The sequence below is a fragment of the Sus scrofa genome, chromosome 13, assembly GCF_054392235.1.
Source record: "Sus scrofa isolate SSC_HxYL_T2T_F1_AM1 chromosome 13, Sscrofa_HxYL_maternal_Yorkshire_Landrace_v2.0, whole genome shotgun sequence".
Lineage (NCBI taxonomy): Eukaryota > Metazoa > Chordata > Mammalia > Artiodactyla > Suidae > Sus > Sus scrofa.
Window position 1 is genome coordinate 104,023,909 of NC_139395.1, and position 25,766 is coordinate 104,049,674.

Consider the following 25,766-nt stretch of genomic DNA (forward strand, 5'->3'; position numbering starts at 1 on the left):
TCAAGTGTGGCCCTAAAGAGCAAAAAACAAAACAAAACAAAAAAACAACACAGGCAAAAGTCAAACTTTATAGATAACTGTGTAGCTGGAATATTAACAAAATTACTTCAGCATATTTAAAAAGCCGAACAAGATTTTTCCCAGAAATGCAACAATAAAACTTCATCTAGTATAATTCATAACATTAAAAACTAAAGAGAAAAAAAATCATCTCAATAGATGATAAAGAAGCATTCAATAAAATTCAACATTATTCCTGATAAAAACTTTGATTAAAAAAAATACTGGCATTTTTTGTGGTACAGTAAGTTAAGACACTGTCACTGCAGCAGCTTGAATCGCTGCTGTGGTACAGGTCCAATCTCTGGCCCAAGAATTTCCATATGCCATGGGCACAGCTAAAAAAAGAAAAAAAAAATCCTAATTAATGCAGACACATATGTCCTCCACCTTATTAAGGGCACGTACTAGAAACTTACCAAGAACAACACTTAATGTAAAACAAAATATTCCCAATGAAGATAGGAGCAAGTCAAGAATGATTACTATCACTACTACTATCCAACATTGTCCAAGACGTCCCAGTTACTATAATAACAGGTTGTGTTATAAAATGCTACTAATATACACAAAAGACCTAAGTAAATAGAGAGAGATATTAAGTTCTTACATGAGAACATTCCTTATTTATAGAGAAGACAGTTCTCAAATTAATCATAAATTCGATAAATCCCAAAAAAGATTTCTTAAATGAGATTTGGTAACCTGAATCCAAAGTTCAATTCAAAAGTAAATAATAATAACACAGTTTTCAAAAAGACAAGCAATAAAAGCATTCTGCTCTACTAGATACCAAAGCATACTTTATAAAACCATAGTAATTATGAAAGTAATATTTCTCTGGGAATAGGAAAAGAGATCAATGGAAAAGAACAGAGTCCAAAAAGAGACCCATGTAATATATATAAATTAGTTTATGATAAAGTTACATTTCAAATCAGTTTTTATAAAACACCACTCCCAGTTTACATAATTTATAGGAGATTTATTTTTAAAATTTGAAGATAAAGCCTTCTGTTCTAAGCAAGGCCTCAAAATCCAGATGGTATAAAGAAAAAGGCTGACATGATTTAAGTTATAAAAAAATCACAGAAAGTTCAAAGATAAGCAAGAGTCTGGAACAAAAAATTTCAAATATATATAACAAAACATTTAAAATCAGAATTTTATACTATATTTGTACTATAGAACTACATTTGTACTTCTGAAAACTGGGCAAAAGATATAAACAAGCAATTCACAGAAAAATTATTCATGAATAAGAGATATATGAAATATGTTAAAGTTTCTAGTTAAATGAAAATTAGAAGGGTGCTTTTTTGACCACCTCATATGCATAAATTTACATTAGTCTCATATATCATAAGCCTATTTTAAAAACAACTTGAGGGAGTTCCCATTGTGGCTAAGTGGTAACGAACCAGACTAGTATCCATGAGAATGTGGGTTCAATTTCTGGATCCACTCAGTGGGTTAAGGATCCACCACTGCTGTGAGCTTGGGTGTAGGTCACAGAAGTGGCTCACATCTGGTGTTGCTGTGGCTGTGGTGGCCACGGGCCAGCAGCTACAGCTCCAATTGTACCCTTAGCCTGGGAACTTCCATGTGCTGCTAGTGCACCCCTAAAAAATAAATAAATAAATAAATACAACACAACTTGACATTTATCTAATAAGATTATAAATCCAGAATTCTAGTTTTCTTAACCTATCCTGAAGAAATACCTCTATACAGGCACAAAGATGCATATAATATAATGCTTATTGCGGCATTATTTTTATTAGCAAAACCTCATCTGGTTAAATAAATTAGATGTAACTATAAGTAAGTGTTAAAAAGAATGGATTTGTAGAGTAGTCAAATTCACAGAGACAGAAAATAGAAAGGTGGTTGCCAAGTGCCGGGAGAAGGAAGGAATGCAGGTTATTGTTCAATGGGTACAGAATTTCAGTTTGAGATGAAAAAGTACTGGAGATGGACAGTGGTGATGACTGCACAACAATGTGTACTTACTGCCACTGAACTAAAAACAGTTTAAGTGTAATGGTAAATATTATGTATATTTATCATGATAGGAAAAAAAAGTTTTATCTATGTGTTTTTATATGGTAGTCTCCAGCATATACTGAAAGGGGTGGGGGGGGTGAAATACAGGTTCAAAATAACAAAGTATGATCCCATTTATCCTAGAAGAAAAAAAAATTTTTTTTTAAATTTACACATACACATTAAGTATGAATGTATGTAACCATAGAGAAAGAAACTTTGAAAAGCATACGTTAAATTACTGACGATGGTTTCCTTCTAAACAGCAGAATAAAGATGACCTTTATATTTTGCTCTACATAATTCTATTTCAATCTTTTACAATAATATGGTCATGTGTTATTTGTATAACTTTTAAAACTATATCAACCTAATTTTAAAATAGATGTCTTAAAAACTCACTTTTGTGATAATAACTTCTTGCTTCTGGCCGAGTCTATGGCATCTGTCAAAGCACTGATCTTCAGCAGCTGGATTCCAGGCCTAATAACAATGAATTGCATTATTACCAGCCAGATCAGTGAGTGTTCTGCACAAGTCCTTTTGCTGCAGTATTATTCACCTTTTACTGACTGAAATCTTTCTGAATAAGTTCAGATACTGACACTTTAAATGCTCTGGGAGGAAGTTCCTGTAAGGTACAACGGGGTAAGGATAAGGCATTGCCACTTCTATGGCACAGGTACCAACTGCTGCATGGGTTTCATCCCAGGCCTAGCAACTTGAACAGGCCAAGAATGTGGCAAAAAAAAAAAGGCTCTGGGCAAAAAATATGCACATACCTCCTGACCACCTCCCTTAATCATTACTATGATAGGTATTCTCTCCACTGTCATTTCACTCCACCGCCTCTAGTGTCTAATACAGGGCCTCATATATAGAAAGCACACAATATAAATGATTACATATTAATACAATAATATCTTTCTAGGCCCCCTCCATTTTAAAGTCAAACTACCATCTGCTTAACAGAGGAAAATAAGTTTACACACACTCTTAAATGACTTAATTTACATCAGAAAAGAAAGGTAATTGAGTCCATTTATGAAAAATTTTTCTCCCTTTTTGGTGGTCTTTGGTTCTTTTTCTTTCATTTTCCCCCATTCATTAAGTGAAAGCACAAAATGATTTCACGGAGTTCTTTTGTGGCACAGCGGGTTAAGAATCCTGCATTGCCACTACAGAGGCTCAGGTCACTGGTGTGGGTTTGATCCCTGGCCCAGGAACTTCCATATGCCATGGGTACAGGGGAAAAAAAAAATTCAGGAGTAATCAAAAGTCCCCCAAATTATTTAGGACTTCATTGATACAATTTCCAGTATCTGTATTTGAAATCGGTTTGACTTCAAAACTGAACTAAAAAAGTAACATCAGCTAATTAATACAGCCATTATCATGGAAACTGTCTTAAGATAAAGAATAAAACAATGAAGCACTGAAAAGGAAAGAATAAGCAAAAAGGTATAGAGCTCTTCAGTCTAGAATGATAGGAGTCAAAAATGGTTTTGAAATAATATCATGAACTGTTAGGGTAGGGATCATTAAATTTTAAACTATGGGATGATTCTTGAAGCTGAAAACAGGGTGATTCAGAGAAAGGAACATTTATACAGAAAAGTACCACATGAAAATAGAAACAAAATTGTAAATGCATATGTAGATGACAAGTTTATAGCATGACTTATATACTCAGGCAGTTTTTTTTTCTTTTCAAAGTTCCTTTGAGAGCTAGAGAAAAAGAGATTTTATTATTGCCATAATTTGATTTGGGAATGTTTTCAGTATAGAAGCTTAAGTACTTATTTAACTTACAATTTTTTAAAACTAAAAGTTGTATTCTGTGACTATTTCCTATTCTACAACTGGACACATTTTGAAACCATTACACCAAAATCAGATAAAATCCTAGAAAAATAAGATTCAGTCAAAAAAAATGCTCATGGAGTTCCCATCATGGCTCAGCAGAAACGAATTTGACTAGCATCCATGAGGACACAGATTCGACCCCTGCCCTCGCTCAGTGGGTTAAGGATCTGGTGTTGCCGTGAGCCGTAGTGTAGGTCGCAGACGTGGCTGGGATCTGACATTGCTGTGGCTGTGGTGTAGGCCAGCAGCTGCATTTCCAATTGACCCCTAACCTGGGAATCTCCATATTCCTCGGATAAGGCCCTAAAAAGACAAAAATAATAATAATTGCTCATGAAAATCTTTTACCTCTTCATAGAGTATTACATAAAAATTAAGGTATATTTTGATATTCCATTATGAGCTTCTGATAAAGCGAACTGCTTCCTTCATTACTACATATGAGAATGGGAGCTATCAGTTTTATGCTATTATGAAATGTTATTATACATCTAGTCATATTTAATGTATGCTGCCAGCTCACCAAAAGGTTCCTAGACAGAAGAGAGAACATTTTTTTTGACAGAATCTTATTTTTCTAGAGCCTGGCTTTTGTTATAAATTTAGAAGCAATATCTGAAAGCTTGAAATGTCAATGAAAAACAATTTAAACTGCTAAAAAATTCTGTAAGTTTTCTAAAAGTATAATTATTACTGAGTCACTTTGTACAGCAGAAATTATCACAATATTGTAAATCAACTATATTTCAATAAAACTTTAAAAGATGGAAAAAAGTTTAGTTTGATTAACTTTATAATACTAATTAAATTACTGTACTTGGTATTAATATCTTCTTTTTTTATCAAGTCTAAGATTATAACCAAAGAAAAAAATACTGAGGGTCTGTTCCAAAAATCAACTTCTAGAATAATCACTAGGTTAGCTAGCACGTGACTTAATCTGTAGTTACAATGAATATTTTTCAACCATACTACTAAACTCTAAAATAACAACCATACCATTTAAACTCAAGCAAAGATTTAAAACTTCATCCACAGAACTAAGGTAAGAAGACAGACCATTGCCATCTATCACCGTGGCATTAATGTGAAATCCATGAATATGTAAGTATGGCTCTGGTTAAAACATTACAGGAAAGGTTACCCTCAGGTGAGGAAAAAAAGCCTAGGTAACAGGTACATGCTTCAACTAGACAGCCTAACCATAGTAACTTGAAATCTGTATTTCAGTAATCTCTTTATGTTATGAATTTTCTGAGTTTCAAGCAAACTAAAACCACAAATCTTAAATCACTGAATACATAGAAAGAGCACAAGGTTGCCTGCCTCTGCCCCAAACAGTACCTAGTACAAATTAGAAACTGAATTAATTCAGAATGCTTCTAGTCCAAAAAGCCCCTTTTTACAATTACAAAAAAGTGCTTCTATGTGGCTGTAGCTCTAAGTCACACAGTTTGATGAGTGAGTCAAGTTCACAGTGAATCTGAGCTCCCATTCTATGACCAGGCCTGTGTTGCACACAGTGCTTGCACTGTATTAGACCCTAAATTTTACCCCAAACATTCAATTAATGATATTTGTTTAAAAAATTGTGATGCTGGACCACCTGCAGCTGTATTACCTATGGTCTATATGCAACTTCCTGAACTTATATAAAAACTCCTAAATCTGAGGACTGAGATCAGAAATTTCATTTACCTGGTTCTTATGCATATTAAAGCTTGAAACCATTAGCACCATGATAGTGGCTATCTATCTTGTTTATAGCCAAATTTCCAGTGCGTGTAAAATTCCTTGATACCAAACAGGATCTCATTATTCATTGGCAGAATCAATGAAAACACTTCCCTAGAGCATGAGAGTTCATAGAAACTTATTCTGTATATGGAAGAGCAGTAGAAAAGCACAGCATAATACTTATGAATGTGGACTCTGATTCTAGTTTGTATATTACTAGCTGTGTGATGAGACAAGTTATTTCACTTCTTCATGTTTTAGTTTCCTCACCTATAAAATATGGATAGTAACAAAATCTCTCATAGAGATGTTGTATTTCAGTTGATGTATGTAAAGCATTTAAGAGAAAGTCCTGAATACATTTTTACTAAGTTATTATCTATTTCTAAAGTTTGCCTAAAAATGTTCACAACTAGAGTTCCTGTCGTGGCCCAGTGGTTAACGAATCCGACTAGGAACCATGAGGTTGCAGGTTCGATCCCTGGCCTTGCTCAGTGGGTTAAGGATCCGGCATTGCCATAAGCTGTGGTGTAGGTCACAGACACGGCTCGGTTCTGGCATTGCTGTGGCTGTGATGTGATGTAGCCCAGCGGCTACAGCTCCAATGAGACCCCCAGCCTGGGAACCTCCATATGCTGCAGGAGCGGCCCTAGAAAAGGCAAAAAGACAAAAAAAAAAAAAAAAAAAAAAAAAAAAAAAAAAAAAAAATGTTCACAATCAGTTATAACTATAAAGGTATTTACCAAATAGCTTTTGGGTTTTATTTTTATTTTTTAAGAGGAATTAACATACCAAAAAGTCTACAAAACTACTTACTGGATCCATTAAAAATACTCGAGAAGCTGCAGAAAGATTCAAACCAACTCCACCTGCTTTTAAAGACAGAAGCATTATAGTTGGAGATCCTGCTTCAGTGTTTTGAAAACACTGAATTGATTCAACTCTTTTCTTTTGGGCCATGGAACCATCCAAACGAGTAAATACAAATCCGGAGGCTCTAATGGAGGGGACAAAAGAAACAACACTACAATATAAAAACATGTTAAGTAATTGTAAATCTTTTCATTCAACCAACTCTACCACTCATTCTGACAAATATTCACTAATCATCTACTAATATGTTAGGATCTGCAGTCAAATTTTTCCCTATAAATTCAGGACTTAACCTTTACAATTCTAAGTTCCCAGGAATATCTTTATTGTAATTGTTATTTTAGATAGACAAAATAAAACTGGTAAGACATAAGAAAGTTTTGCTATCCAAATTAAAACATTTATATGAAATCCTTTCGCTCAAAGTGAGAAACACTATTGAACTTACCTGAGTGGTGTTTCTATTAAAGACAGGAATGTTGTAAACTGAGAAACAACTAAACTTTTTATGTTGGGGTTCTTCTTTCTTAAGTCAATCAATGCATGCATTAAGGCATTAATCTGAAAAGAATTAGGATACCCATTAGATCCCATTTTGAATTGGAAGAGAAAAGTCCTGCCATATTACTTCCCTAAAATGCAAATGTAAAAGATCACTAGGTTTTTTTTAAATTAAGACTAAAAGAATATTATCATAATCTGAACCCTTTCTCTTTCCTCTCAAATTCACCACTAGAAATAAACAAAAAGCCAGTAACCACTAATAGAGTATAATACTTGAATGACAGGATTAAAAGCAGAATTATTATTTCTTATGGTATTTCTTTATATAAATGTAAAGCAAATACTCAAACATTTGTACATAAATATTTTACCTTCGAACTGGATGTCCACTCCATGTTAGATTTCTTCTCAGTGTCACATGCCAATTCTTCTGGAGGACATTCTAACAAATTGTCTCCATGTATATCATTTCTGCATAAAGGGCATTTTGCATGTGGCTATATGAGAAAAACCAAAGTAGGAGTGACACTCAACAAAGTAACAAAAATATAAATTTGCTTAAAATTTTTAAAAAGCATGATAAATTCTGTATCCTAATAGCCACCATTTTATTAATAAGACTTTTATTTGATTCATCCATTTGAGATAAATCTGTACATGCTAAACTCCAAGCAGATATAATATTCTAAGGTAGTAAAGAGAATGGGTAAAAAAAGAAAGCAAAAGTATATGATCTTGACTAGTGGCAAAAGCTTGAAACAATAAATATTATATGCAGACAAGTAAAGAAACCATGAATGACATTTTCTTGAACCTAATAACTACAATATAGCATATTAGTTGGAACTATTCTTTAGAAGAAAAAAAAAAATCTCAATAGCTTATAAAGTAGTTGAGTCCTATCAGGTTCATTCAAAGCAATTATCTATTATGTCCATTTTGTACTGAGGCATATTAATATGATTATCTCTAAAATAACTACATACCAAATACCATTACAATAAAAAAGATTCTGAAACTCAAACAGTGTTATAAGTCAGTATAGTGGAGTTACCTTTAGAGAGGACGGAGAGAGTAGTGACTGGATGGAACACAGGAAGATCTGGGTATGTGGATGTGCTTACTTCATAATTCACTAAGCAGTACAATCATGACGTGCATTTTTTCTTATATATATATGTATCTCAATAAAAATGTTTTAAAAAGTATACCTCAGAAGAACTGCTTAAAGGATTATTCCACTTCACATGAATCTCTTTCTCTATCAAGAAATTCTATCTGGAATCTAATACATGGCACAAAGAACCTTTCCACAGAAAAGAAAATCATGGGCTTGGAGAATAGTCTTGTGGTTGCCAAGGGGGAGGGAAGAGAGTGGGATGGATTGGGAGCTTAGGGTTAATAGATGTAGACTATTGCCTTTGGAAAGGATTAGCAATGAGATCCTGCTGTGTAGCACTGGAAACTATGTCTGATCACTTATGATGGAGCATGATAATGTGAGAATAAAGAATGAATACATGCATGTGTAACTGGGTCACCATGCAGTAGAGTAGAAAACTGACAGAGAACACTGTTAACCAGCTATAATGGAAAAAAATAAAAATCATTATTAAAAAAAAAACTGCTTAAAGGATTACTCCACTTCACATGAATCTAGATCTACGTAAACACAACAGCCAATAGCCATACATGGCAATTATGCACTTGAAATATGGCAAAGCCAAATTGAAATATGTTAATAAGTGTACAATACTAATGAAATTTGAACACTTAAGTTTAAAAAAAAATGTAAAGTATCCCAATAATTTTTGTATTTTAGGTATACTGGATAAATAAAAATGTAAAGTAAGAATTATCTTCATCTGTTTTACTAGAAAATTTTAAATCATCTTTATGTCTCACTTAACAATCTATTTCTTGGACAGAGATGATCTAAAGAGTTAGTGGAACTAGAATACTGACTATGAAAAGTACCTCCAAAAATATGTCTTTTTTATGTTAAAAGGGCTTAATTCTAAGAAATATATCTATTGGAAGTTCCCGTAGTGGCTCAGTGGTAACAAGCCCACTAATATCCATGAGGATTCAGGTTTGATCCCTAGACTTGCTCGGTGGGTTAAAGGATCCAGTGTTGCTGTGAGCTGTGGTATAGGTCACAGATGTGGCTCAGATCTGACACTGCTGTGGCCGGCAGCTGTAGCTCTGATCCGACCCCTAGCAAGGGAACTTCTGTATGCCGCAGGCTTCAGCCCTAAAAAGCAAAAAATAAAAAATAAAAAAATAAAATAAAAAAGAAATATATCTATTTAAACACTGATATAATTAACTATAAAGGTACACTACTAAATACAAGTGCAAAACTCTGCTGGACTTGGGTTTTCATTATACTCAATACTGGAACACCACTCCATCAAACATTGAATCTGTACTCAGCTTAAACTAACCTGCTCATTCTGAATGACTTGGCAAATACAGGGTTTACAAAAGACGTGTGCACAGTGTGTTATGACAGGAACTGTTAAAGAATCCAAGCAGATTGCACATTCTTCATCAGAACCTGAGCTCAGAATTAACTTCATCTTCTTTATTAACTTCTTTCGTAGTTCCTCAGGTGTATCATTTCCTAGAGAAAAGGCTGAAAACTTAATCTCAGGGCAAGATTTGTACTATGATTAGACAAGTTCATCTTCCTTATATAGGGAAAAGTTTTGCTTGGGTGGTCTGTAGTCTTTTTTTTAACCGCAGGAAAAAAACATGATTTAAATTTGAAATTTTAAGAAAAAGTCACAGGAGTTTCTGGTCAGTGAGTTAAGAACCCAACTAATATCCATGAAGATGCCAGTTCAATCCCTGGTCTCACTCAGTAGGTTAAAGATCTGGCATTGCTGCAAGCTGCAGTGCAGGTCAGAGATGCGGCTCAGATCTAGTGTGGCTGTGGCTGTGCTGTAGGCCAGCAGCTATGGCTCCCATTCAACCCCTAGCCTGGGAAACTCCATATGCTGTGGGTATGGCCCTAAGAAGACAAAAATAAAAATTCCAAAGCTCTACATAACATACCTTACAGAAGCATATCATCAGAACACAAAGTGCAGATACTACTATAGAATAAAAGGCTTATCCAATGTGAACCTATCATCTAAGACTACCAGTGGAAATCTTGGAAGACCTTATTTCCATTTCATTAAGATATTCTTGAGTGTAGTCCTAGTCGAGTCCTATACTACAAACAATGTCCATTTGACAAACTAAATTTACATCATATGAAAAATTTCTCATTTTGATTTATAATATCTCTAGTAAATATGATATGTAAGCCAATCACAGTTACCTACCTGAGGGACCACTGGAAGACACTGCATTTGTAAGAAGGTGAGTATGACAACAAATCTGCCGCAGTCTAAGCAAAAGACCCAGGACATCTGCATAATGTGCAAGGACCGTCCCTTCATTAAAATACCTAGAGGTAAAAATGTTAAATGTTATGAAGCCTCTAAACAGTAACATTTCCTATTCTACAACAGTGGAATAAAAATGGCATTGGTCTCTTCTTTGGAAATCACTTCAAAAACAAGAATGGAAAACAGAAAAGTAAAAACTCTAATGAAACCAGGAGAGATTTGTAACAGGAAAGCAAAGTATATGAGAAATGGCTTGCCAACTGCAGTAAAAGTCAAACAGAAAGATGCTGAGAGATACAACTGGAGATCTCAAGCAGACTTGCCAGAGCACAATTTTTCAATAAACAGTATGCCCTGAGGAGAAAATCACCATCTCTTACATGCAGAAACAAAATCAGGGTGCATGGCTCATGGCTTGAACGTCCCTGGGCAAGTTTTTATCAAGAAAGAAAGAAGGCAAGCGGAATAGGGAAACACATGGAAAAGACTATGAGGACAGTGTTCCATACTGTAAGGAAGCCTAAAGCTTCTGATCTCTGTTTTATGAGCACAAGTAAAACCTGAAAGAACCCATATGTTGTAACCCTAAGTCATAATTAAATAGGGATATATTTCCTGCTGGTTGGGGATATAGCTATGACCCCTATCCCTTCATATGACTCTCTTAGAAATAGCTAGTCCCACAAGAACTCAAGACATTCATATTTGAGTAACAATCAACAAAAAGCAAAGGAGAGAACAAATGGCAAAGAAAGAAACCTCACCAGAAAAATGTTTCTTAGAGCAAATAAATAAAAATTACGGCCAAGAATACTGCCATGATTCAACACCACTCAATAAAATAGTTCCTCCTAAAAAATCCAATAGCTTAAAGCAGAGACAAAATTTTGAAAAGCTATGGCAAAACAAAATAGAAATCAAAGATGCGCTGGTACTACTAAGAAGTGTGAAAGAGTAAAGTGAACTATTAGAGAAAGCCACCAGGAAACTAACATAAAGGGAACTAGTCACTGATTAAAAATGTAGGAAAGAATGTGAAAAAAGATTGAGAAAAGCAAAACTAAAGATGTAAAGGATTAGAATAAAATGATACCTATGGAAAACAAAGAATATCCAACATAAATAGAAATAAAATAATGGAAAAGAAAACAGTATTTTAAGAAAACTTTCCAAAAAGGTATTTGAAGAGAAGCCTGGCATCTACAGATTTTACTGCATGTTTTAGGGGAAAAAAAATCAACAGAAGTCTTGGTCAAATTGCTGGACTTAAATACTATTATTTTTTTCTTTTGGCCACCCCGCAGTATATGGAGCTCCAGGGCCACAGCCGCCAACTAAGCCACAGCTGCAGCAATGCCAAATCCTTAACCCACTGTGGCAGGCCAGAGATCGAAACAGCGTCCCAGACAATGTCAATCCTGTTGTGCCACAGTGGGAGCTCCAAATTACTAGACTTTAAAAGAATAAAATAAGAGCTTCTATAGGAATATTCAATATAAAATACAGTAGAAGAAAAACAAGTTCTGAAGGAAGAATGGGTGATCCAAAAATTATATATGAGGCAATCTAATATTCAAGTATTAATGCAATAGAAGAAATACAGCATATGGTTAAGAGCACAGACTCTAAAACTAGACTGAATTCAAAACCTAGCTCTGCCAATTTAACTGTCAAATCCTGAGCAAGTTTCTCAACCAATACCTTGAGCTTCCTTAGCTGTAACAGAGGCATAATATGTACCTCACAGGACTGTGGTATCAAAAAAGTTAATACATGCAAAGCATTTAGAATAGTGCCTAGACTATGGTAAATATCTATCTGCTAATAGTAAGGGTAGTATGATGATAAACAAATGCTGCTCGGTATTCAAGCATGCAAGGAAAATAAACAATAAGGTCCTAACCTACAGCAAAGGGAACTATAGCCAATCTCCTGGGATAAGTCATAATGGAAAATAATATTAAAAAAGAATGTATACATGTGTATAACTGAGTCACTTTGCTGTACAGCAGAAATTAGCACAACACTGTAAATCAACTGTAATTTTAAAAAAGAATAAGTAACATAAAGATTATACTTACAAGTTCTAGAACCAAATTGCCTGAGTTTAAATACTAGCTCTGTTATTCAGGAGCTGTGTTACACAGTACCTAACTGCTCTGTGCCTCAGATCTGTCATCTGTAAAATGTAAGTAATCCCTGTATTGACTTAAATAAGGACTGTTGTAAATTAATATACATAAAGCACTTAGATGAATGCACAACACCTAGTAAGTGCCCAATAAATGTTTTAGTAAATGTATTACTTATTAAACTATTTTTAAAGTAATTTTTCCTCTGAGAACAGTTTCAATAAAGTTATTCTTTTTCAATCTTTTCAAACAGAGTAACACTTACCAACAGTCTAATTATTCCCTGTCATGATCATTTCCTACACTACTAAGCAGCATTTCAGTTTAAGAAATTTCTTTTGGGTGCTAAATATTGAAATAGAAGCCTCCTCTTACCTCATCAGCTACTCCTGTCTTGCTAAAATCCTTCTCTAACTTTGCTCACTCTCTTAGTGATCTTATCCAGTCTCCTGGATTTAGTTACCATTTACACACGGGTGCCTTTCAATTTTACATTAAACCAAGAACATTCCCATGAACTCTATCTCACATCCATCTGACTGTGACATCTCCACTTGGAAATTGCACAGGCATCACACAATGAGTCCAAAGCTGAATTTCTCATCTTCTCTGGAAAAAACTCTGCTTTTCCCATAGTCCTAATTCTGCAAATGGCAATTCTACCTTTCTAGTCACTCATGTGAAAAACCTTGAAATTATCTTTCACTCCTTTCTCTCACATCTCAAACTATAGCAACAACCAAGTTCTGCTGGTTCTACCTTCAAAATATAACAGAATCCAGGCATTTCTCATGCCCTTCATCACTACTATTGATCCTTATCTACCAGTCTCACCTTTTTCTTCCTTTTAAAGACAAACTTCATGAGAAATGGTCTTACCCATACTGCTGCTACTTCTTTGCAATCCCCTTGATCCTACAATTTGGCTACATATCTCATTATTCTGGTGAAACTATTTTGGAAGTTTAAACCAGGAGCTTTTGAATCACCGAATTAAATAGTCTTTACTAAGTATGTCACTATGTGACACTACTGACCACTCTTTCTTACTGTCTTTACTGGAATTCTATATAGTTTTCTCTACTCTCTTCATACTTCTCAACTTAACAGAATCTCTTCCAATGGCTCCTCTTTATTTTTCCTATGTCCTAAATGTAGATGTTCCCCCAAGTTTTGGTTCTTAAAAGATTTTATCTATATATACTTCTCTCAATGTTTTTAATCTTCTCCCATGACACAAACAGGAGTTCCCGTTGTGGCTCAGTGGGTTAAGAATCCAACTAATATCCATGATCCCTGGCCTCACTCAGTGGGTTGAAGGATGCAGCACTGCTGCGAGCTACAGCTTAGGTCACAGCTGCAGCTCCAATTCAACCCCTAGCAAAGTCTATGACTAGCAATTCAAAACTTGCCGTTTCATATAAAATTTTAACTATTTCCTAACTTAATTACTTACCTGGTGAATTATAATATTGTTTCACTCACTTCAACTGTTAATTCATAAAAAGCAGTTTAAATAATGAAAAAAAACTTCAATGTACTTAAAACTTCATTTCTAACATATCTAAAAAATGCTATCTAATTAAATGTTAATAAAGAAAATAAAAATTAATTTCTAAAATGATTTTCTTTCTCCATACCTTCCAATAGTAGCTCTGCCATCATTCTTCACAGATTGATAAATCTTTCTCTCTTCATCAGAAAGTGTAATATGCTGAATAAATACTTTACGTTCTGGTAGCTCCAAAACAGGTTTTCCTTTAATTTTGCTTGTCTTTGTTCTTCTAAGTGTAATATTTTTAATTAGGGACTGTAAACGCCTAGTCAAAATAAAACAAATAATTATATAACTTATTTCTATATGAACTGATTTAACTAGAACAAAAAAAGAATATTTTAATCTATTACTGTTTTAACACCTTTCAAAAAAATCCCTTATATGGTGTTTTGTCCAATCTTGTAATGGATAGACATATACTACAAAGATAAAAGTACAGCAACAAAATGCATTTAAATTTTCCCTCAATCCAGTATCTGTCAAAGTTTAATCTTTTATCCTTTTCTTATTTTTAAGCTCTTTTTCTAATTACTCACCTTTTTACCTCTCAATTTTGTCAAGCTACAACACCCAGTGTCTGACACTGAAATTCTTAATAAGCATCTATTAAATGTAAGGCATTATACTTAATACCATGAAAACATAAATATGAGTAAGATCTTACCTTTGAAAAGTCTCTCCAATAATATAAAAATCAAAGTACATAAGTTAAGTAATTTTTATAAAATAATGAGTGCCAAAAAAATAAATAAAAACATGATATGACAATTCAGAAGACAGAGAAATGTCTTCTGGGTTCTACAGCCTTTACATTCCCTTTTCTCAATAGCAGAAAAAAAGGATACCAACTCTTTTAGAAAAGATTCTTCCTAATGATGAAGTATAAATACAATTTCTTAGATTAGAATTTAAACTTTTCCACTATAACCCTACAGTAAGAAAAACCTTTTACTCTATCCAACAACCATGTATACAAACACATGCACATATAACAGAAACAAACATTTCACAAAATAATACTATGTGTGATACACTCTGCTGTTTTTTCAATCTTCTACTGTTTCATTTTCTTTAATGAACAGCTATAATGCTAGCTGTCATCTTTATAATTTCACAACCCACTAATAAATCCTAAACCCTTTGTTTGAAAACCACTGCTCTAGGCAAAAAAATCTGAACTACATTAGCTTAGTACCTTGCAAAATGGCTATCACCAAGTTGACTTTTATTTACGTTCTCAACTTTTATCTATCTCCACCAGAAACAACTTTCTCTTATAAAGCTTTTGTTGATGCCACTGTATTATCATATTATTCAATTGTCACTATCTAAAACTATATAAGTTATGAAAATTTAATGCATATTGGATTCTATGAGCATATGTTTTTCCTGCCACTGGTAGTTTTGAGAGTAAAACCAAAAGACAAAGACCTAAAGCTCTGCTTTTCCTTCAGTTTTGACTAAAATCAGGGTAAAGGAGAGTTAACCTTTTTGTGGTTAGAAATTTTTATTCCCCCCAAGCAAGAATCATTAGATTTTTGACAGTCAAAAGCATTAACCCGTAAACACTTTTTGGAGAAGAAAACCAACAGTCAGGTTAAAATGGTAACACAAGCGGCAACTGGTTCAAGCTGCTAACAATTATTTGTGGCTAATATTGGGAGTTCTCATTATGGCGCAGTAGAAACTGACTAGTAACCATGAGAATGCAGATTCGATCCCTGGCCTCGCTCAGTGGCTTAAGGATCCAGGGTTGCCATTTGCTGTGGTGTAGGTTGCACACTCGGCTTGGATTCTGCGTTGCTGTGGCTGTGCTGCAGGCCAGCAGCTACAGCTCCAATTTGACCCCTAGCCTGGGGACCTCCCTATGCTGCGAATGGAGCCCTAAAAAGCAAAAAAAAAAAAAAAAAAAAATCCAAACAAACGAAAACAATTATTTGGGGCTAATATTAATCAATTGTCATGAAATTACTTACCTAAGTCCTCCTTCATCTCCCATTGTCACAGGACGCTGTATTGTTCTATGCCACCATTCTCTATCAATAAATGGTTTAAGTTTTAAAAAGGAAAGGAGAGACCACAAGTCTTTTAAAGAATTCTGGATTGGAGTGCCTAAAAAGAAGAGAATCTATTACAATTCTGCAGCCAGAGTACATAATCAGAATATCCATCTGGCCAACCAATGGAGACAACAGTTGAAAATGGGCATTTCATTCTAAGCACACTACTAAGTTGTGACTGTAATTCTCTGTTACACATATACACAATTTCAAAATATAATCTGGCTCTTGGGTTTTAGCTCTCACTTGCCATACCAGCAAAAAGACTACAGACTCCATAAACTCAGCTTTCCCCTTATCAAGAACATTTGCTTACTTGATTTTTAAATCAGCAGCATTAGTAAGAAGGAAACAATCTAAGTTTTGTTTTGCTTTTGGCTACACCTGTGGCATGTGGAAGTTCCTGGGCCAGGAACTGAACCCAAGCCACAGCAAGCAACCCGAGCTACTGCATTGACAACACCAGATCCTAACCCTCTGCACCACAAGAGAACGCTGAATCTTAGTTTATATTCTCTTCCCCATCTTCCAGTAAAGGTTCACGAGTAGCATATAGGTTCCAAGATGAGAATTAGAGAAATCAAGATTCTCACTGGAGGACTGAAGTGTCTAGAGTTTTTAAAGTTCAAAAAAAGTCTGTTGACTATTCCATAAATGAACTATAATTCAAATGTTGCCATATCATGGACAGTTATGGAAAAAAATCAAAATATTTTATTAAATGATTTAGATGACTAATTTGGGAAAGATTTTATATCCACTTGAAGTATACAAAGATACCTTATAACTTACTTAATGATACATATTATGGGGATTAATTTTTTAAAATATATGCTATCATTACCTGTCAATACCCATCTTCTTTCTGCTTCTAAATCAAGTACAGCTTTTGTCTGCTGAGCATTTGGATTTCGTATGGCATGTCCTTCATCCAGGATCACTCTTAGCCACCTTATGCTATGTAATGGACTATCACCTTTAGTCTAAAATAAATGTTTCATATGAATTAAAAACACAGGAAAGTAAAATAGTACTTTATATAACCTGATAAGTAATATTTGAGTTATTATTCTTTAATATCAACACTTACTATATGGTACATACTGCTTTAAGCAAAACATACATTAAATTATTGAATGTTCACAAACTTATGAAGTATTATTACAATGAGAAAACCCAAGCACCAAGGTGTGAAGTATGTTGCTCAAAGTACCACAGCTAGGAAGTGCAGAGCTAGCATTCAAACCCAGGTTGCCTAGCCCTCTACTGAGACCTAGTTCAATACACTGAACTATTCGCCTCAGATTCAAACATATGATGATATTTGAATATAACATAATCACTTTCTTCTGTATAAAATTTATTGTTTTTACTTGAAAACTAAAATTTTTACAATAAAGTATCTTAGAAAATATTTTAACAACTGGAATTACAGGCAAACAACAATTAAGATTCTAAATAAATCAAGAAACTCCCAAGTTTTCAGATACAAAACAGCTTATTTTTAAACTGAGATAATCAATTATCAAATCATTGTGATAGAAAATAATATTCCAAAATATAAGAAAAAATAAGAATTCATTTATACATTGCTATATACACTTAATTACAATTCAAATTTTAAAATTTAAGTGTTATAAATGGAAAATATTCCTAAATTCTTATCTAAAGGAAGTCCAACATTTTTTTGCAAAATATTTCAAAAAATTCCTTTTCCCCCACCTGCTTTTTAGGGCCACACTGGCAGCATATGGAATTTCCTGGCCTAGGGGTCAAATTGGAGCTGCAGCTGCCGGCCTACACCACAGCCACACAGGATCCAAGCCATGTCTGCAACCTATACCACAGCTCACAGCAACACCAGATCTTTAACCCACTAAGCAAGGCCAGGGATCAAACCTGCATTCTCATGGATACCAGTCAGATACATTTCTGCTTAGCCACAATGGGAACTCCCCAATTTCCTATTTATTTCTAATATATTAAATATTTAAAAAGAAAAAAGGGAAAAGTACAAAGTCTGAATTTTAGAACACTTTAGAAACCTGAAGCAATTTCTTAAATTCAACTTCTGAAACCCTTGAGTATCAACATACTTACTCCATAGTCATGAGTTAAAATATTGTATGTAGTCAAAACAATATCCTGTTTTGAAAGCAAGGCTGGGTCTCTAACACGATCAGGACCATAGTAAACATAAAAATTCAAGTGCACATCTGATTTTATATGTTGTCCAAACTGGTCCTAAAAGAAAATTAGAAATATTTTAATAATAAGTAAATTAATGTCAAGTTTAATATGTGTATAAAATGTACTGTTTTGGAGTTTCTGCTGTGGTACAGTGGGTTAAGAATCTGACTGCAGTGGCTCGGGACACTGCAGAGGTGTGGGTTCAACCCCCAGCCCTGCACAGTGGGTTAAAGGATCAGGTGTTGCCACAGTTGTGGTGTAGGTTGCAGCTATGGCTCAGATTCAGCCCCTGGCCCTGGAATTTCCATACACTGTGGGTACAGCCATTAAAAAAAAAAAAAAAAAAAAAAAAAAAAAAAAAAAAAAACTACTGTCACAAATTAAACTACTAAAATTGCATAAAAATCAGTTTCATATAATCCAAACTAAAATAACCATATAATAACAGTGGTAATTATTATTTTGGCAGGGAAATATATATATGTATACATTATATAAATTTTGCCTGGCCCTACTGCTTCATTTTTACTGTGGATTTTTTTAGGGGGCCACAACCAATGCATGTGGAAGTTCTGGGCTAGGGATCAAACCCAAGTCACAGCAGTGATGACATCAAACTTAACCAATAAGCTACTAGGGAACTCCAGCTGCTTCATTTTCAGAAGGAAAAAGCAACCAAAACTAAAAAAAAGAGTAATCATTTTTTTTAAATTTAGTATTTTAACAAAAAGAATCTCTAATGCTTCCAGTTAGTGACTTAATAATATCAAAATTAAACAGTAAAAAACAATAAGCAATATTTTCATAAATGTAGGCAGAGACTCAAACACTTGAATCTTATCTACTTTCATTTATTTATAACAGGCCTACTACTTCCCAGGTATCAACCAGAAAGGTGGTACAGCTAAAAAGAAAAATAAGACCTGGTACCTGCCCTCCTTAAGAACAAAATCAGTTTAAAAAACTTGAAAACAACAGATCTGGGAGATTCTGAGCAGAAATAAATATCATGATTAAATTGGAGGCAGAACATTCTAGGAACACACAGCTGTGAAAATATTAAGTGAAAGATGAAGACCTAAACTAGAATGGCAGAGGTAAGAATAGACTGGAAAGAACTGGTATGAAAGAAAGGGGCTAATGGGACTTGAGGACTAATTAAATATAGGATGCGATAAGAAGGGAGAAGACAAGAGAAGCCTCTGATACTTAAAATAACTGTCTAGAGGAAGTATGTGATAAAGATATAGGGAAGGTTTTAAAAGAAGGAGAAAGCAGGCATAAAGATGTGAAAGAAATAATAAATATTATTATTTTAGACATTTACAATTTTTGGTCACTAGAGAATATCTGACTAGAGAAATATACTACAAAAATTTAAATACTGGCCTGTAATGCAAGTGTAAATATGGACTTGAGAAAGTTATCAGTAGACAATATATGAAGCTATAAAAATGAGTAAGATTTTCTAAGGAGAACAAATACAGTGAGAAAAGGGGGTAGGGGAAGAAAATACAGAACAGCAAAATTTAAAGAGCATGTTTATCATCTATTGGGAGGTAAGACATGTCTGAGATATGACTTAAAATATTTCAGGAGTTCCCACTGTGCTGTAAAGGGATTGGCAACATCTCTGGAGCACTGAGACACAGGTTTGATCCCCTGCCTAACCCAATGGATTGGGGATCTGGCATTGTTGCAGCTATGGCATAGATTGCAATTGTGGCTCAGCTCTGATCCCTGGCTCAGGAATTCCATAAGTCACAGGGTGGCCAAAAATGAAAGAAAAAAAAAATTCCAGCAAAGAAAAAAAAAAATAAAACAAATGTGGTGAACTTCTAGATGCCTAAATGGACATCTCACTACAAATTTTTATAATACTAAAAAAAAAAAAATGCTTTAAGGGAAAAAAGGACAGATTCTAGGAAGCGTGGAAAAAAAACAAAGAAAAACAATGGTCAGAAAGTTGGGATAGCAAAAAAAAATCTTGGCCAAGGGATCAAAGAACACCAAAGTTTGAAGAATGAATGTAAGATTGATTTTTTTTAATATGGAATTTATGTTCATTCCCCCTCTTCACCAAAAAGATTAAAGACGATTTACAAAATAAGACGTGATTAAAAGGAAACAAAGTCAGGGCAGAGGAAAAGAAAAAAGGAACACACTGGACATGGCAACAATGAAGTCATGGAAGGCCTTCACAAAGAGAGTTTCCATGGAGGGTGGGAGCAAAAACTGGATTTACTGTGGGCTAGAGAGAGAGTAAAATCTAAAACAGTAAAGGCAAAAATTCAGAAAAGAGAGGATAAAACATGAAAGAGTATAGGTGAAAATGCAGAGAATTTTATCAAGAATTCTCGTGGGAAAAGAAAGGAGAAAGAAAACAATGTGAGATAAATTAATCAACAGGTTGCCTTGAAATGTAAACAGTGTATTTGTGGAAAGATTAGGCTTGATACAGGAGAAAATTAAATCTTCTGGAGAAAGAGAACTATAATTTCTAATCACTATGCTAGGTTTTGTGTATGTGTCTGTTTGTGTCAATGAAATAGGTGTTATTTCACTTTCCATTGGGAGTATAAATAATCAGTCTAAATATCCAGAAAAATTATGTGGTGGAAGTGGAATTTACTCCTTTATCGGGATTATTTCCCATGTTTGAGGACAAAGAAGGGGAGATAAGATAGTTCTGGCCTGCTTATTAGGGTACCAGGTTATGTTACTTTGGGGCATGGAAGAGGGCAGCTTGTTGACTGCAACATTCTAATTCTTACATCTACATGTTCGAATATCACTCATTCCCTTAAAAATCAGTTTTTCTATAACTTCAGTAGGTACGATTTTGCTTTGCTTTCTGAAATTTATATATTACTAAACTTTGTTGTTATCCAAATATAAAATTATAATGAAATACTGATTACATATTTTAAAAATACACATTGTAGTTCCTATTGTGGCTCACCAGGTTAAGAACCTGACATAGTGTCTCTGAGGATGGAGGTGAGATCCCTGGCCTAAGGGGGTTAAGGATCTGTGTAGGGATCTGCATAGGTCACAGATGTGGCCTGAATCCAGTGTGGCTGTGGTATAGGCCACATAGAATATCTACTGAACCTGGCAGAAGACTTCAGATTTCCAAAAAGGCAAGAAACCCTCCACATAACTTGGTAGAACAAAAGGAAAAAAACAGAGAGAGAGAAAGAGAAAAAAGAATCAGGGCAGGACCAGCACTCCTGAGAGGGAGATATGAAAGAAGAAAGGAATCTGCATCTTGTGAGGACACCTGACTGGGAGATCATCCAGGACAGAAGGGGAACCTCAAAGCCTCAGAGAAAACCAGCCATACTTAAGAGAACTACACAGATCATCAATACCACGGCCAAGGACACCAGAGTCTAAGACACTCTGCTGGGGGCTGGGTGCTGAGACTCGGACTCTGGAAGTCAGTTCTGGGAGAGGACTAGGGTTGGCTGTGTGGAAAGAGCCTGAGGGGCTAGGGAGCAGTGCGCCAATGGCTGGGGAGCAGAGTGCCTGAGCCAAGAGAGTATGGGAGCAGGCCTAGGCCTGCAGGAGAAGCAAGGAACCTTTGTTTGGGAAGAAAAGAGAAAAAGAGACAGGACCACCATAGGAACATTTTTCTCTGTGCATGTGCAGGCTCTCAAGCAGAAGGGCACCTCTTATGAGGGTGATGTGGGTGGGTGCAAACCACTGCAGCCATCTCAGAACTTTCCAATACTAAAGGTGCCATGAACAGGCACTGCCTGCAACCCCAGTCACCTCAGGGGTCCCCAGTGAGGAAGGCCCTGCAACTGAGTGCTACCTGTTGCCCTCACTCCCATAGGAGCACACACATGTGCCCCACCAAAGGCTCTGGGCACCACCTCCACCTCCTTGAGGGTAACTGCCACTGCCCAGGGCCTAGTAACCAGGCAGTGGCTACAGGCCCTGCCCATTGCCCCCATCTCCCTGGAAGCATGCCCACACCATTTTATTAAGGAGATAACAGCCAGCACACGTTGAGGAAAGAAACAGCAAGCATCCAAAGTAAAAGTAGGCCTCACACCAAAAAAAAAAAGTAAGCCCTCACAAACTCCCGTATATAAATAGTCCTCCAAGACTACAGCAGGTAATTGTTTTCCCTAAACTCAAAGAATAAGAAAAATGTAAGCATAATGAAGAAGCATAGGAACCATATCCAGGTAAAAAGGACAGAATTCCCCACAAAGAGAAAACAATGTAACAGACCCTCTTCAGTCTAACAGACACCAAATTCAAAAAGGAGGAAATAAAAACACTAAAGAAGGAGTCCCTATTGTGGCTTAGTGGGTTAAGAACCCAACTAGTACGCATGAGGATGGGGGTTTGTTCCCTGGTCTTATTCAGTAGGTTAAAGATCCAGTGTTGCCTCAAGCAGCAGCATATGCTGCAGATGCATTTTGAATCTGGCATTGCTCTGGCTGTGGCATGGGCTGACAGCTGCAGCTCTGATTTGACTCCTAGCCTAGGAACTTCCATATGCTGCAGAGGTGGCCCTAAAAATAAAAAAAAAAGGGCAAAAAAGAGAAAATACTGAAGAAATTAAGAACAGATATCAATAGTAATGTAGATTACTTTAGAAAGTAACTAGAAACCATGAAGAGCCAAGAAAAATTAGAAAATTCACTTGCAGAGACACAGGTTGAGGTAAAGGTATTGAAGTGCAGTATGAATAATGCAGAGGAATGAATAAGTGACCTGGAAGACAGAATAATGGAAACAATTCAATCAGGACAGCACTCAGAAAACCAAATTAAAAAAAAAGAATATGGGGTAATATAAAGCAGACCAATCTACACATAACAGAGATTTCAGAAGGAAGAGAAAAAGAAAAGGGAATTGAAAATATACTTGAAGAAATTATGGCTGAAAACTTTATAAATCTAAAGGAAACAGATATCAAGATGCAAGAAGCACAGAGGGCCCCCAACAAGTTGAACCCAAAGAGACCTACAGCAGGATGTGGATTCAAAGGCAGCATGAGAAAAAACAAAGTTAATTATAAGGGAACCCCTATAAGGTTACCAGCTGATTTCTCTACAGAAACTTTACAGGCCAGAACAGAGTGGTAAGATATATTCAAAGTTCAAAACTCATATGATCACCTCAACAGATGCAGAAAAAGCATTTGACAAAATCCAACATACCTTAACATAATAAAGCCATTTATGAAAAACCCACAGCCAATATAATACTCAACAAAGAAAAGCTAAAACCCTTCCCACTAAAATCTGGAACAAGACAAGGATACCCACTCTCACCACTTTTATGCAATGTAGTTAAGTGTTGGAAGTCCTAGCCACAGCAATCAGACAAACAAAAGAAATAAAGTGTATCCAAACTGAAAGAGGTAAAATTGTCACTTTATGCAGATGACATGATACTATACATAGAAAACCCTAAAATCTCCAGACAAAAACTACTCAATCTGATCAACAAATTCAGAAACATAGCAGGATACAAGATTAATATTCAGAAATCGACTGCATTTCTGTATACTATCAATGAAATATCAAAAAAGGAATATTAAAAATATCTTAAAATCATACCTCAAAAAAATCTTAAAGAAAATAAGAACAAAAAATAAAATCAAAAAAAAAAAAAAAAAAAAAAAAAGGAGTTCCTGTCGTGGCGCAGTGGTTAACGAATCCGACTAGGAACCATGAGGTTGCGGGTTGGGTCCCTGCCCTTGCTCAGTGGGTTAACGATCCGGCGTTGCCGTGAGCTGTGGTGTAGGTTGCAAACGTGGCTCGGATCCCGCGTTGCTGTGGCTCTGGCGTAGGCCGGTGGCTACAGCTCTGATTCAACCCCTAGCCTGGGAACCTCCATATGCCGCGGGAGCGGCCCAAGAAATAGCAACAACAACAACAAAAGACAAAAAGACAAAAAAAAAAAAAAGACAAAAAGACAAAAAATAAATAAATAAATAAAAATAAAATAAAATCATGCCCCCAAAAATTAAATACCTAGGAATAAACCTGACCAATAAGGTGAAAGTCTCATATGCTGAGAACCATAAAACGTTACAGGGAAATTAAAGAGGATTCAAAGAAATGCAAAGAGATCCTATGCTCTGTTAAGATGGCAATACTACCCAAAGCAATCTATAGATTTAAGGCAATCCCTATCAAATTTACCCATGAAATTTTTCACAGAACTAGAACAAATAATCCAAAAATTTATATGGAACCACAAAAGACCCAAAATTGCCAAAGATATCTTGAGGAACAAAAGCTAAGCAGGAGGCATAATTCTCCCAGACTTGAGACAGTGTTACAAAGCTACAGTAAACAAGACAGTGTGGTACTAGAACAAGAACAGACATACAGATCAATGGAAGGAAATAGAGCCCAGAAATTCACCTACAGTCAATTAATCTTCAACAATTAATCTTCAACGAAAGACAGCCTCTTCAGCAAGTGGTGCTGGGAAAACTGGACAGCTTGCATGTAAATCAATGAAACTAGAACACATTCTCACACCATGCACAAAAATAAACTCAAAACGGCTTAAAGACTTAAACATAAGATATGACACCATAAAACTCCTAGAAGAGAATATAGGCAAAACATTCTCTGTTATAAATCATACCAATGTTTTCTTAAGTCAGTCGCTCAAAGCAATACAAATAAAAACAAAAATAAACAAAATGAAACTTAAACTTACAAGCTTTTGCATAGCAAAGGAAACCATAAGAAAAATGAAAAAAACAACCTACAGAATAGGAGAAAGTATTTGCAAACAACACAGTGGACAAGGGCTTAATCTCCAAAACATATGAACAACTCATGCAACTCAACAACAAAAAAACCAGGAGGTCCCACTGTGGCTGAGTAGTAATGAACCAACCAACTATTATCCATGAGGATGCAGGTTCAATCTTCAGCCCTACTCAGTGGGTTAAGGATCCTGCATTGCTGTGGCTGTGGCATAGGCCTGCAGTTACAGCTCCAATTCAACCCCTGGCCTGGGATCTTCCATATGCCACAGGTGTAGCCCTAAAAAAAAGGAAAAATCAAACAAACAAAAAAAAACCAACCCAACTAAAAAATGGGCAGAAAGACCTAAACAGACATTTCTCCAAAGAAGACATACAGATGGCCAGCAGGCACTTGAAAAAATGCTCAACATCACTAATTATTAGATAAATGCAAATCAAATCTACAATGAGGTACCACCTCACGCCTATCAGAATGGCTATCATAAATAAGTCTACAAAAAACAAAAGCTGGAGAGGGTGTGGAGAAGAGAAAACCCTCCTACACTGTTGGTTGGAATGTAAATTGGTACAAGCACTATATAA

General features: G+C 35.3%; 1 protein-coding gene across 8 annotated transcripts in view; it reads right to left on the reverse strand.

Moving 5' to 3' along the window:
• The window catches only part of HLTF (helicase like transcription factor), a 71,865-nt gene that overhangs the window by 8,979 nt on the left and 37,120 nt on the right, over positions 1–25,766 (reverse strand). For 4 of the 8 annotated variants that reach the window (XM_084990017.1, XM_003358605.6, XM_013992040.3 and 1 more), the window contains exons 15-24: positions 18,338–18,481; positions 17,082–17,220; positions 16,154–16,289; positions 14,260–14,439; positions 10,422–10,546; positions 9,534–9,712; positions 7,458–7,583; positions 7,031–7,143; positions 6,526–6,706; positions 2,509–2,589 (exon numbers count right to left, since the gene is read on the reverse strand). In XM_084990017.1, the coding sequence (XP_084846143.1) occupies positions 2,509–2,589; positions 6,526–6,706; positions 7,031–7,143; positions 7,458–7,583; positions 9,534–9,712; positions 10,422–10,546; positions 14,260–14,439; positions 16,154–16,289; positions 17,082–17,220; positions 18,338–18,481 (1,404 nt within the window). The remainder of the gene's footprint in view (positions 1–2,508; positions 2,590–6,525; positions 6,707–7,030; positions 7,144–7,457; positions 7,584–9,533; positions 9,713–10,421; positions 10,547–14,259; positions 14,440–16,153; positions 16,290–17,081; positions 17,221–18,337; positions 18,482–25,766) is intronic. The other 4 variants (XM_084990021.1, XM_084990018.1, XM_084990019.1 and 1 more) reach the window with 1 other exon arrangement.